The sequence below is a fragment of the Mesoplodon mirus genome (assembly GCF_964341445.2).
Source record: "Mesoplodon mirus genome assembly, chromosome: 2".
Taxonomy (NCBI): Eukaryota; Metazoa; Chordata; class Mammalia; order Artiodactyla; family Ziphiidae; genus Mesoplodon; species Mesoplodon mirus.
This window is the reverse complement of record NC_138977.1, coordinates 7,443,160-7,457,297: the sequence shown is the minus strand read 5'-3', so window position 1 is coordinate 7,457,297 and position 14,138 is coordinate 7,443,160. Positions and strand designations below refer to the sequence as shown.

Genomic DNA, 14,138 nt, shown 5'->3' with positions numbered 1-14,138 from the left:
ATAACATCAGTTTTAGGTAGGGAAGAGAGGTTTTATATTTGTATTTTTTTCCCCCATGCATTGGTGATGTGAGGTGTTTTTTTTATCTTTGTAAACAAACTATTAAAATTCTTTTCTACGAATAAACATTGTGGTCTCCATGGCCATAGCTATACAAATGGGTCCAGAGAGGGCCAGCTTTTTAGCTGCTATTTATAGACTCAGTTCTCCTTTAAGTGACCTGTTATCATATTAGACACTTCTTTTTGGGATGATATTTTACAGTTTTTAATGAAGGGCTGTGTTTTGAGGGGAGGTCAGTGGGGGTACCCCCCAAGTCCTCTTCCTGGAATTGTTTGCTGAGCTACAAGGAAGCTGGTTTGTGTCTGCTGGCTTTGTAGCAGGACATTGGGGTTCTGGCTTCACATCTGTGACCTTGGGCAAGTAATTGGCTTTAGTTTCTTACCTGTAAGATGACAGACTGGGGATCTGACTGCTCTGTTTTGCAGTTTTATGATTCTGTTTTCTCTGATCTTCATCGGCTGTCTTAAAGCTTGAATAATCTTGGTTCTTTCTCTTTGAACATTTCATGGCAAGTACTGTAAACATTTCTTATTTTTCTTATTTTACTTGGATGATGGTCGGGAAGAATAAGGGTTATATTATGTAAATGAAAAATGAATGTGACTTAATTAATAGATACATTTCCTTTTTATTTACCTACTGGGTTTTTAGAAATTTCTGGCCTTGAGTTTTCTACTGACTCTTTCTCCTCCCCAGATTTGCCCAGCTTCTCATGTTGTGCCTGTTCAAAGTGTGGTTGACCCTTGAACAACTCAGGCTTGAACTGTGTGGGTCCACTTCTACGTGGATATTTTTCACTAGTAAATACTACGGTACTACAAGATCCATGGTTGGTTGAATCCACAGATGTGGAACCGCCTATATTGAGGACTGACTGTAAATTATACTCGGATTTTCAACTGCTCCTAGGTTGGTGTCCCTAACCTCTGCATTGTTCAAGGCTTAACTAACTGTAGAGCCTAGCGTGCAAAGCAGCTTGCAAAATAAATCGCCATATTAAAAGCTTAAATTATTTTAATACTTTGTCTGTTGAGCTGTTTAATGGCCACATTCTATCCCGAAGTCCCATTTCTTTCTTTCATTTTATTATTATTATTTTAAAACATTTACTCTCTTCCCCTCCCCTCCGCCGCACCTCATGGCATGCAGGATCTCAGTTCTCTGACCAGGGGTCGAACTGTGCCCCCTGCAGTAGAAGCACAGAGTCTTAACCACTGGACTGCCAGGGAAGTCCCCCATTTCTTTCTTCATTGTTTTTCTGGCTTCAGGTTTATGAAGGGTGTATCCTACACTCTTGTTCAGTACAGTGTGTGTGTTGGCTGTCACACCTATTGATGTTACCTGGGAGAAGCGTTTTTTTTTTACTGGTAGTTTTGTATATTAAACAGTAGAGAAAGGTAGTTTTCTAGGTTATATAGTGACATATAAGCATCTGTCTTTTTCATTAGATTTTTAAATCTTTAAGAGAAAAACCTATGCTTATTTCTTTATTTTCTACCAGCCTCCACTCTTACTATAACATATTTAATAAATAAACCAATTCTACTGTTCTTCTATTCTATTCTAGAAGAACCAGGAAAGGGTTTATAACCTAGATATTTGATGATTTTCTCCATTTGTGCTTTCTAAACACCAATCCTATTTTGAAAAGCACACGCTCTTGTTCCAGTGGTTTATTTACTTATGTGGGATACTTAAAAATAACTTAATTCTCGGGCCTCCCTGGTGGCGCAGTGGTTGAGAGTCCGCCTGCCGATGCAGGGGATACGGGTTCGTGCCCCGGTCTGGGAGGATCCCATATGCCGCGGAGCGGCTGGGCCCGTGAGCCATGGCCGCTGGGCCTGCGCATCCGGAGCCTGTGCTCCGCAACGGGGGAGGCCACAACAGTGAGAGGCCCGCATACCGCAAAAAAAAAAAAAAAAAAAAAAAAAAAAAATTACTTAATTCTCTTAGGTTAAAGACCTTTTTTAAAATACCATGAAGCAGTTTTCATGTGGGGAGAAAAAGACAAAAGTCTTTAAAAGTTGACCGCAGCAGAATGTTTTAGATACCCTTATCAGAATGTTTTATCTTGTCTTTCCCTTCGCCTTTTCCCCATCTGGGACGGTCCTGTCTTTCGCTTTTATATGCAAGCTCTTTCAGTTCCGTTTACTTCTTCAGTTTCCAGCATCCCAGTGACATGTTTATTTTGTGGTTTTTTTTTTTTTTTTTTTTTTTTTTTTTTGCGGTATGCGGGCCTCTCACTGTTGTGGCCTCTCCCGTTGCAGAGCACAGGCTCCAGACGCGCAGGCTCAGCAGCCATGGCTCACGGGCCCAGCCGCTCCACGGCACGTGGGATCTTCCCGGACCGGGGCACGAACCCGTGTCCCCTGCAGCAGCAGGCAGACTCTCAACCACTGCGCCACTCGGGAAGCCCTGTGTTTTTAACATAATCGAAACTGCTAGGTGGCTTTTGTAAACTGGATTTTTTAGGAGCCCCCAGGTCTTCTTTTCTGCTGTTTCACTTCTATTTGGATATGTTCCCTGTCAGTCACGTCTGTTTGGTTTGGACTTCAACCTCCGTCCTATAGGTTCTGCCGCATTTTCTCATGTGCCTGCCCGGTTCTTGTCTCTGTTTAAAGAGCCCCATTTCCCACTGTAGGACACAGTCGTTCTGTGCTGTGTCCCATCAGTTCAGAGTTTTCTTCACGGCCTCTCTTAGCTTTACTTCCATGGAAGCTCTTTTCCCTTCCCCAGAAGCTTGTCACTTATTCCTAAGTATCTGCATAACATTTTGTCGATAACCATTGCTCATTAAATGTCAGTTTAGCCACAGGAAACTAATACAGGCACCAGACAACATTGGAGCCAAGTGCATTGTGTACAAACTCCAAGAAATACTAGAACTTGCTAAGAGTTACAGTGGGAGAATTTAAAATTGCTTTCTCTGAAAGGGGCAGCATGCAAATATCAAACGGATACAACGAAATGATACTGATAATTTATAGAGCCTATTCAAATGCTGTTTTGCAAAGAGCTAATTACTATTTTATTGAATAGAATAAAAGGTTTAACCAGAAGGCTTAAAAAATGTTTATTTCATAAATTATACCTTAGTAGCTCAGCCATTACCAGACTCACCCCATATTTCCTTTGTATTTCTTTTCAAGACTATGCCTAACGACTAAATGTTTAATAAAAATCAACTTCCTGAGATTCTGTAAGTGACTGCAAAATGTGGGTTAAGAAGCAAATTTATTTGAATAATTTCTCAAATTATGTTTGATAGAGCAGAAAAAATGTGATTTAATCACATTTCTTTCATTTTTAGTAATAACAACCTTATCAGGCCTATCATACGGCACAGTGTGAGAGGCCTTGGGATATACAACTATGAATTAAAACACTGGTCGGCCTTTAAGAAATTGGCAAGTCTGTGTGGGTGATGTAAAAAAAAAAAAAGGGCAATAAAAATGCACCGTGAAAAGTGCTCTAATACGAGTAAGCATCGGTGCTCTGTAGGTGTCCTATCATCTTGGCTTTGGAGCGCCAGGAAAGTCTTTCAGGAAGACCTGATTCTCCCTCGTTTGGAATCCTACTTCTGGCCCTTAAGTAGCTCTGTGATTTGGGGCAAGTTACTTAAGGCCTCTGAGCCTGTTTCCTGATCTTTAAAACGAGACTTAGGACACTGGTCTTGAAGGTGTTTGCGGGGCTTCAGTGCATTTGCTAACATACTTCTGGGGTCTAGTGCCGGGCCTGGAATATATACAGTTGCAGTTCTTTTAGGATCCCCTTTGTGACATGCTCCATATCAGCTTGCCAGAAAGAACTGCTCAGGCTTTTGTCCACTCTGTGCATGCCGGGTTCAAGCGCTGTGGCTTCTGACCCCCCCCCTGGCCGGATGGTGCTAAGGTGATGGATGGGTGACTTGAGAGCAGCGGCACCAGAACCAGCGGTGGCACTTTGTCAGGGTCGGTGTCGGTGTGCTATAGGCTGCTCCCTTCCCTTGTCCTCTGACCGATATCTCCTGGGCGCCTACTGGGTGTGCAGGTAGAGGCTGAATTCTCGTTGCCGTGGGGAGGCTGAAGGAGCTTAAAGGCAAAAGGGGGTGGGGGGTTGGGTAGGGCAAATGAAGTGTCAAGGAGGACTGGTGACATTGGTGCAGGAGTTGAGGGAGACGGCTGTCCCCCCACTGGAGGAGACAAGGAGTGCTTCATGGAGGAGGTGGCATTTCCACCACCTGGTTTGGGGGTAAAGGCTGAATTTCCAACACCCTTGGCTGTAGGGTGTTGGTGGACCAGGGGAGCAGAACAGGGATTGCAAAGCTCTGGTTGGCCTGGATATACAGGAAAAAGTGCTCCTGCCGAGTGTGTTGTATGCGCTGTGAATCTTGTTTCTTGTATGTGCAGCGTTACCCCCACCTTTTTATTTAAATAAAGAGGGAGAAGGAGTTGGAATCTCTAAGAAAGTATTTAAGCTCCTGTCTAGAGTAGTCAGGCCTTATTATTTACTGTTTGTAGTTTGAAAATAAGTCTTTTCATTTCCTCATCGTAGAAAATTTGTAAAATACCAAAAATATTTAAAAAAGAAAGTTACCTGGTAACTTAAAAATTTCCCCTTCTTCTAAAACAAAGCAAAAAATTCTAGTACCTTGCAGAAACGTGGACAGTTCACAGGTGTGTTCAGACTTTGAATTCTTTTTATGTTCTTTACTCATTTTTCCATGGAAGTGTAATGTGTGATTTGAGCAAAAACTTGCTCAGTGAAGAGTGTTTTATATGTTAGGAACGTTTACTTCTTTTCTTCCATATTAATTGTATCTTCTCCCTGCCTGTTGTTTGCCTTTTACCTTATTTATTGTGTATTTTTGATATCTAGAAGTTCTTATGGCTTCTTCCATTTCTCTTTTCCTCAGAAGTTCCTTCTCTGTTCTGAGATCTGACTGAAAATACTCTTCTTTGTCTTCATTTTTTACTTGTGACTCTTTCAGTCCATCTGGAATTAATTTTGATTTGAGACATGGTTCTCTTTTTATTTCCAGCTAGTTAACCAGTTATACCCACACCATTGGTTGAGTAATATTTTTTTATCCAGTGATTTGTGATAAAACCTTTATATATATATATATATATATATATTCTAATGTATTCAAAAAACCTGATTATTTATGTTTTGTTTCTTAGGTTTATTAAGTCCCTCTACCATTTACACCATGTACATCTTATTTGACTAATTATGCTGTTTTAAGTAATAGCTCTCCTTCACTGTTATTTTTGTTTTTGTTTTTGCATGTGTGATTTTATAACATTACAAGCTGACTTCCCATGAGTCACCTTTAACTTGTAAATGTTTTGTTTGGCTTACTCATGTTAAAACTGAAAAAAAATTTTTTTTTTTGCCACCATTTAAAAATCACTGGGTTTTCCAGCTGTTCCAGAAAAATCAGAAGACAAGGCCTGTATACTGGGCTTATATTTCCACATGGCAGAAATCTGCAGGAGCTCTGTTACGGCTGCCTGCCTCTCTACAGTAGATGTGGGCTACGTGATTTGCCCTTGCCTCCACCTTTCCTTACTGAGTTTTCCTTCCAGCTTGACTCAGACTCACTTGAGTAATGCTGTTTCATAAAAAAGTTTTCATTGTATTAATTTGATCCTTGATAGAGCCTTTTGTCTCATATTGCTCAATTTATTATATATATATATATGTATATATATACACAAACACACATACATATATATGTATCCTATATTGCAGTGTTGAAGAAAAAAGGCTCCATTCTTTATTGAATGCTGCTTGAACACAGTCCCTTTTAAAATTCAAATTATTTAAGTGCCAAAAGTCATTTGAGTACAAAGAAACAGAATATTCTATAGTGACCTTGAGAAGAAATGCAAGGAGAAATATGTGAGTCTTAAGATTCAAAAACAAAACACAGTAGCGTTTGTATAATACCATACCAAGTACGAACAATTGTATTTCCACTCTAATTGGTGGGCGTGATGTTGTTTCTTGGCTAAATTCTTTCTTCACAGAGCCTTGATAGAACCATTTTCTTTCATTCCCAACCTAACCCACATGCTAATTTACATACCCCACTATTACTGCGTGTGCTGGGGTGTTTTGACTGCTGACTTTAGCATCATTGCCTCCTTTGTCCCCTTCTGTGATTCAGATGAAATCAAAGGAGTAAAAATGTTTTCAGTATTCTTTGTGAAGTACTAATCTGCAAAGATAGTGAGCACGTTTAACCACATGATCTCGCTTTGCAGCGTACTTGCGGTAAATGCAGCTGCGTCACCTCCATTTCTATCTCATTTAAACCTGAGAAACTGATGCTCAGAGAATGCTGTGACCCTGGGGCAGTGTCACAGGACAATGCATGGCTGCTAGAACCTGCATCTCTGACACCTAATCCAGTGCATGCTCTGCGGGCCTCTCACTGTTGTGGCTTCTCCCTCCCATTGCGGAGCACAGGCTCCGGACGCGCAGGCTCAGCGGCCATGGCTCACGGGCCCAGCCGCTCCGCAGCATGTGGGATCTTCCTGGACCGGGGCACAAACCCGTGTCCCCTGCATCAGCAGGCGGACTCTCAACCACTGTGCCACCAGGGAAGCCCTGAACTTTTAAAAATAGTGGAGTTTTTGAAGTAGTGGCCATATGTTGTTTTTAGTTTATTTTCTGTTAGTCATTAAAATCGTTCAGGAAGTGCGTCATAATGAAAAGCAGAAAAGAGTAACCATGTAGTATTAATGCCTTAAACTTTTTAAAAAACAGTTGTAAATTAGACCTAGGGCATAAAGAAAAAAAGTGCTTCTGTTTCAACAGAAGTTTGACTATTCTCATACATAGGCGAACCGTAGGATCACAGAATTTTAGGATTGGATCTAAGAATGAACTAGTACAAAACCAAATCCCTGATCTTTTCAGTAGGAAAACTAAGGTTCTGTATTGTTAGGTGTTCCCCTCCCCCCACCCCCAAAAGATGTGCAGCTAGTTGGTAATTAAACTTGGAGTAGAAATGAAAAGAAATATCAGTTCCCGTGTCTGTCTCTTCCATCAGTATGGGGATTAATTTAGGGTCTTTAGGTGGGCTGGCAGAGCTCCCTTCCTGGCTTCTCACAACAGTTTGTAGTTCCGTGGAGTGAGAAAATGATAATAAATGTGAAGAAACATAATTTTTGTGCTTTATTTACTCCTTTTGCTTAATAGAGAAAAGATCATGCCAGAAAAGGCTGGGAGAATCCATTATTTTTGACCTAGAAAACAGAAGTTGGAAAATAGGGAAGGGAATGTTCCTTTTCAGGAGGCCTTGGAGAGTTGGTGAGAGTTTGAAGTTAATGGAAACATTTTGACAGCATGAGGACATCGCGTGTGCTCATTGGTGCTCCGAAATGTTTATGAGAAATCTACTTACTTTTGGCAAGCAGTGTTGGGGAGATACTCTGTCTTCGCTGCCTTAAAAAAATTTGGTTCCTTGTGAGATAGGGAGGGTGGGAGGGAGGCTCAGGAGGGAGGGAATATGGGGATCTATGTATGCATATGGCTGATTTACTTTGTTGTACAACAGAAACTAACACAGCATTGTGAAGCAATTATACTCCAATAAAGATGTATTTAAAAAAATAAAAATGCACAGGGAACTCTATTCAGAACTCTATAATGACCTATATGGGAAAAGAATCTAAAAAAAAGAGTGGATATATGTATATGTATAACTGATTCACTTTGCTGTACACCTGAAAATAACACAGTATCGTAAATCAAGTATACTCCAATAAAAATTTGAAAAAATAAATTTTTAAATTAAAAAAAGTTACTCTAGCAAAAGGAAAGCAAATGCTGTTTCTAGGCAGTGCCTGAGAAATGTTTGTAATGTTAACCAAAGGATCTTGGTACAAATATGTCAGTATTATTTTAGGCCTTGTTGACCTATTGCTACGTATTCTAGACAGTGTTAAAGAAATCACCCCTAAGGTTTGGGTGAGTAGATGACATTCCTGGTCAGAGGAGTTTATTGTGATATTCATACTGGACAATTGGGGAAGATCTTTTAAGATATTTCGTACTGCCCCAGTGGTGATGATGATGATGATTTTTTTTAATGTAGATCAAAACTTACTCAGTTTTAAGTGAATTCCATTTCTATGCCAAAATCTGTACTGTAGCAAGTTTGCTTTTTTAAGCTTTATGTTCTTATTATGTGTTCATCTTAAAAATATATATTTTTTGAATGGAAGGACAAGTGAATGGCATTAATTCCAAACACTGATAAGTATGAAGAGTTGAAAAATAACAGGCTTGGAAAAAAGCCCATTAAAGGAAAAAAAGAAAAAATAAGTGACTCTTCAATCCTAACGCTGTCTTGATGAGTAATAAGCAGTATGGCCTGGGTGCAGGTAGATTTTCCAGATAACTCCTTCACACTTCGTGGTACTTTCTTTTATTTTCGGATATTTTTCATATTTTGAGTTTCCCAATGGATTAACTATGTGTATGCCTTTTTTTCCCTTTTTAAATCACAGTTGTCTATGTTTTCCTGATTTGTAGGAAGAAAAAAAGAAGTTTGACAAAGAGACAGAAAAGAACTATAGCCTAATTGATAAACATTTGAATTTATCAGCAAAAAAGAAAGACTCACATTTACAAGAGGTATTGTTTTTATTTTTCTGTTAACTTGTTTCTAAAATTCAGTAATCAGTGCCTGTCTTTTTTTTAAAAAACTGTGCTTTTCTTTTGAAAACATTTCATCTAGGGTTATTAGAGGTGGAAAAAATGACCAGGTATCACCATGAAAAAAAGAGCTCTTTTGGAACAAGATGTAAAATAAGACCTCTTAGAGCGATTAATGCAGTGTGGATTCATAGTATTAAAAGTTTTGGTTCTGAGTATATTTTCACAGGAACAATCATTTTAACTAGCATAACTGAGAACAGATATATTATATTCAGGAATAGATTCATTAATTGGCTCTCATGATTTCTTGAAGAAGTGAAGTGAATAAGCTCCTACACCATTTGGCTTTTATGTGAAGGCAGCATTAATCTTAACACTGAAGATTCAGGAGTTTTCACCTTCATTGGAAAGAGAGCATCTGTTTTTTTTTTTTTTTTTTTTTTTTTTTTTTTTTTTGCGGTATGCGGGCCTCTCACTGGTGTGGCCTTTCCTGTTGCGGAGCACAGGCTCCGGACGCGCAGGCTCAACAGCCATGGCTCACGGGCCCAGCCGCTCCGCGGCATGTGGAATCCCCCCAGACCGGGGCACAAACCCGTGTCCCCTGCATCGGCAGGTGGACTCTCAACCACTGCGCCACCAGGGAAGCCCGAGAGCATCTGTTTTACTTGTGTTAATAGACTCATTTTTTTGTTTTTGGAGGGAGCTGTGTGTAAGAAGAAAGGAATTTATATCTTGTCTCTCATTTTCTCTTTCTGTTTCTTAAATCCCCTGCCACTTGTTTTTCCTCACTCACACACTTGAATGGAAACTCAGTTGTTTACAGTTTGGAACATATGCTATCCTTAAACATAATGCTGTTTGCAGATGTAAGGATCTTGACTCATCCCACAAAAGTGTGATTTTTTGTTCTTCCATTTGTGTATTTTTAAACACATAAGGAATCCGGCATGATGTGCCACTATAATATACACTTAGTGAAATATCATCAAAATGACAACATTGTGGAATAAACCTGGGTTATATTTAAATGTCACAGATTTAGTTGCAAACTGTGTGTGTGTGTGTGCGTGTGTGCGTGTGTGTGTGAGACGGGGTTATTTTGACATTACCTACACGTCACATTTTCTTCTGTCTCGCTAGTATTTTTTTTTTTTTTTTTTTTTTGCGGTACGCAGGGCTCTCACTGTTGTGGCCTCTCCCGTTGCGGAGCACAAGCTCCGGACGTGCAGGCTCAGCGGCCATGGCTCACGGGCCCAGCCGCTCCGTGGCATGTGGGATCTTCCCGGACCGGGGCACGAACCCGTGTCCCCTGCATCGGCAGGCGGACTCTCAACCACTGCGCCACCAGGGAAGGCCTCGCTAGTACTTTTGACGGACGTTTAGATGGCATTTGACCTTCTATAACAGAGAGAGGCCCTTTTGTACCATTTGGTGCTCACTCCAATACTGTGGGTAGAGCTCCATTCTCTCCTCTTCCATATTATATAGGAAACCATGCACTTGTCACATGTGCCCCCTCATATCCTACCCTCTGTCACTTTTGAAACGACAGCTGTTGCCCTTTGAGGCTCTCTTTATGCTAGCAGTTTTCTACCTCTCTTCTCCCCCGATCTCTGTTTTCAGGTATCCTGAAGGGATTTTCATGCGCCAGGTCAGTTTCCATCTCCACCTCACTATCTAATGAGTATCACTCTACCTGTTGTTTAGGCAAAGTCTGTAAAGTCAGTCTTGGCCCTTTCGCTCTCACCCCACATCTAGACCATCAGCCTATGTCTTCTTTAGCTTCAGAATATTCTCGGAATATGGCCAGTTCTCCTGACTCCCCACCCCTGTCACCCGGGCATCTCTCGCACAGATTACTGCAAAGTCCACCCTGCTTTCGCCAGGGTATCCCTACAGTTTATTCTCTATACAACAGCGGAGTGAGCCTTCGTGTTGGTCTTCTTCTCTAAATACTCCTAACAGCTCCCTCTAGAGGCCCTGGGCCCATCCCGCCTGCCCTCACACCCACATGGCTGCCTTGCTCTGGCTTGGTTCCATGCTGAGGGCCTGTGCTTTGTTCATCCTCCTACCAGCTCTGCATGCCTCACTCCTTCAAATAGTCTTCCAAAGACTCTCCACTCAGACTTCTCCTTACTAGAGACATTTTCCAGCTACCTTCTTTAGTGTCCCCCTTACTCTCCTTTATTTTTTTTCATACTCTGACAGCCTTTTGACTCACTACACATTCCGTTGTTACATGGCTTCTTCCCATAGGCTGTAAGCTCCTTGCAGGCAGCAGCTGTGTTCTGTTCAGCACTCGGTCCTCAAGGCCTACAATAAGACTCGTCAGGCAATAGGCACTTAATAAATATTTACCCAGTGAACAAGTGTGAAGATTGTGAGCTAGGGCTTCGACAGTTTCGTCATTCCCAAAGATAACTAAACTCCAGGTGGGAAATTTGAAGAGACCCTCAAGGAGAACCATTTTAGTTTCACTCAAATTATGTATTCTTGGCTGTCTTGCTCTGTTTGCTCTTTACAAACATGCAGACTCCCACCTGACCTAGCTTTCCGTTGCAAGCGTGAAGGCCATAGAAGGGGGCTGCTCTTTAATGGGAAAAAGGTTAGATTTGGGTTTTGGTTCCTTTTGGCAGTGGCTAATGCATTGCTAATCTTCAGTAAATTGAGGTGCTCAAGAGATTAATAAAGGTTGCTGAGGCTGGTACTGAACAAAGGCATAGAAACTTGTTATCTATTCTTTCTTCTTGTTTCCAATGAAAATAACAGGAGGAAATGATGGCGGACACCAGGCTGGCAATTTTAGTAATTCTGTTAGTACCTTTACCTGTAACTCTGTTTATTGGGCACAGTGGCTTCTGCCTCCATCACAACCCGAAATTCTAATTAATATTTGTACTAGAACAAGAATTGGATATTCGAGAACATTCCATGACTGCTGATTTTTGAAGTATATTTTTGTTTCCTGATGCGAATTAAAAATTGGCACTTGCCATCTGTCTCTATAAGGATTAAGTCACTAGCCTAGCTCTGAGGAACTAACTGCTCCAGGGCTATAGTCCTCGTTTTGCCCCAAATCAAACTGAACTCACAGCTCGCACGTTGTACATTTTTTTTAAGTCGACACCGAGTTGTCAAATAATTATGTTTTAGTAAATATGACCAGAGAAATAGATCCTTTGAATACCTTTGTGTGAGTGATTGACTTCCTTTATGCATATTAACATCAGGAATGGTCAGAAATGAGATGATAATCAAATTGAAATTGTATGTTTGTTTAAAAAAAATGACTTTTGCTTGTCCAAATGTGTGTTTTCCAACACCACCAAGCAACTGACTCAACTCTGACACTACCTAGAGACGCATCAGATCCAACAGGTTAAGGGCTCAGTTGGACAAGATTGCCCCACTTCTGACTAGCAGATGCAAGCTATTATCTATAGAATGGATAAACAACAAGGTCCTACTGCATAGCACAAGGAATTATATTCAATATCCAGTAATAAACCATAATGGAAAAGAATATGAAAAAGAATGTGTATGTATGTATAACTGAATCACATTGCTGTACACCAGAAACTAACACCTTGTAAATCAACCGTAATTCAGTTAAAAAAAAAAAAAAGACTACCTCACTTTCGACATCATTCCCAAGTCCTGGTTGTTACCTGTGCTTCTGACTGGCTACAAATAAGAGGTTCCTGTGTCCCCTTCCTTGCTAGAGTGGCTCACAGAACTCAGAAACATTTAGTTAAGTTTAGCAGTTGATTATAACAGATAATATAGAGGATACGGATGAACAGCCAGATGAAGAGGTGCACAGGGCGGGGTCTGCAAGGGTCCCAAGTGCAGAAACCTCTGTCCTCATGGGACTGCGGTACGTCACTCTCTAGGCAAGTGGATGTGTTTCCTGTTAACCTGAAATAAATAGTCTGCTGGGTATTTCTCCAGCAAAGATGGGTTTATTCGTGATCAGCAGAGAATTGCAGTTTGAGGTCTACAACCACGGGGAACCAAGGGCAAGTTTCTGCACGGTAGGGGAAGGAGAACACTTTCGTTGAGAGGGAAAGAGACTTGAGAGGGCTGCAGTAAAGAGTCCCTGGCTTTTCTTGGGCTGCGTCCTAGCCAGGAAAGAAGAGCCGTCTTTCTTCTTGTTGGGCTCTGCGATGGTCTGAAGCCATGTGAGCTCCCCCTGCTGGTGAGTTTTCCGTTTGTTAATTCTTTACATTACCAACCTGGAAGCTCATGAACTCTTGTTCAAGGGTTGTTATTAGAGCTTCCTCTGTAGTGCTCCCCCTTCCCGGAAATAGGTGGATAGAGCCTAAAGTTCCAGCCCTCTAATTAATGCTCTCTTGTGGCCCTACCCTAAGTCACCTCATTAGCATAAACTCAAGTGTTCTCCAAAGGGGCTCCTTACAAATGACTAGCGACGCTTCTCTCGCTCAGGAAATTCCAAGGGTTTTAGGAGTTTTGTGCCAGGAACCTGGGACAAAGACCACATACACTTTTTCTTTTTTTTTGTTAAGCACTGCCTCTATAAACTATTTTCTTCACTTAGTTGTTTTTTTTTTTTACATCTTTATTGGAGTATAATTTCTTAACAATGGTGTGTTAGTTTCTGCTTTATAACAAATTTAATCAGTTATACATATACATATGTTCCCATATCCCCTCCCTTTTGAGTCTCCCTCCCACCCTCCCTATCCCACCCCTCCAGGCGGTCACAGAGCACCGAGCTGATCTCCCTGTGCTATGTGGCACATACTTTTTCTTACATCACATCTATAGCGATTGCCTTTTAGACTGAGTCAGGCTAAAGGACGGTGCTGCTAGGTCTAATTTGGATGTCTGTGGCATTGTTGTAAATTATGGGTTAACGGCAGTCCCAGGGATTCTTGTGATTGATCACGCTGCACCTGGCACAGTGGTTCTGAACACCCAGAACATTAGGAAGCTGTGGATAGAAGCTGACCTGCCATGCCGGGGTAATTGCAGTAGCACAACCAGGCGAGAGAATCCACTAAAATTAAATTAAAAAACCACCTTGGTAAATCTGACCCTGGTGTCATTGTCTTGAAGGACGTTTCCCAGTAACAATAACATGGAAAAATCCACCCTTAACCTCCCCCATCTCCATTTTATTAAATACTCAACACACTCACATTGTTTTTCCTGGGGGTTGTGTCTGGTAACTGCTAGTGGCTGAACTCTCCATTTCTGGATATTAGAGGCATAAAAAAATCATAATTTTTATGAGTGTTAGGTAGAGATTTTCATTTTGGCTTAGCAACAAACACTCTTATTATAGTTAAACATTACTTTAATTAAAAAAGGATATGATGCCCCCCAAATTATTACCTGTTAGATAAATACTTTTCCCCCCAAATTAAAAACTTTTTGTGGTGGTAAAATATATACAA

At 41.0% G+C, this 14,138-nt stretch overlaps 1 protein-coding gene across 2 annotated transcripts in view; it reads left to right on the top strand.

Moving 5' to 3' along the window:
* Nucleotides 1-14,138, top strand: part of ARHGAP10 (Rho GTPase activating protein 10) — a 337,729-nt gene that overhangs the window by 112,343 nt on the left and 211,248 nt on the right. For both annotated transcript variants that reach the window (XM_082605670.1, XM_082605669.1), the window contains exon 5: nt 8,593-8,694. In XM_082605670.1, coding sequence (XP_082461796.1) covers nt 8,593-8,694 — 102 coding nt within the window. The remainder of the gene's footprint in view (nt 1-8,592; nt 8,695-14,138) is intronic.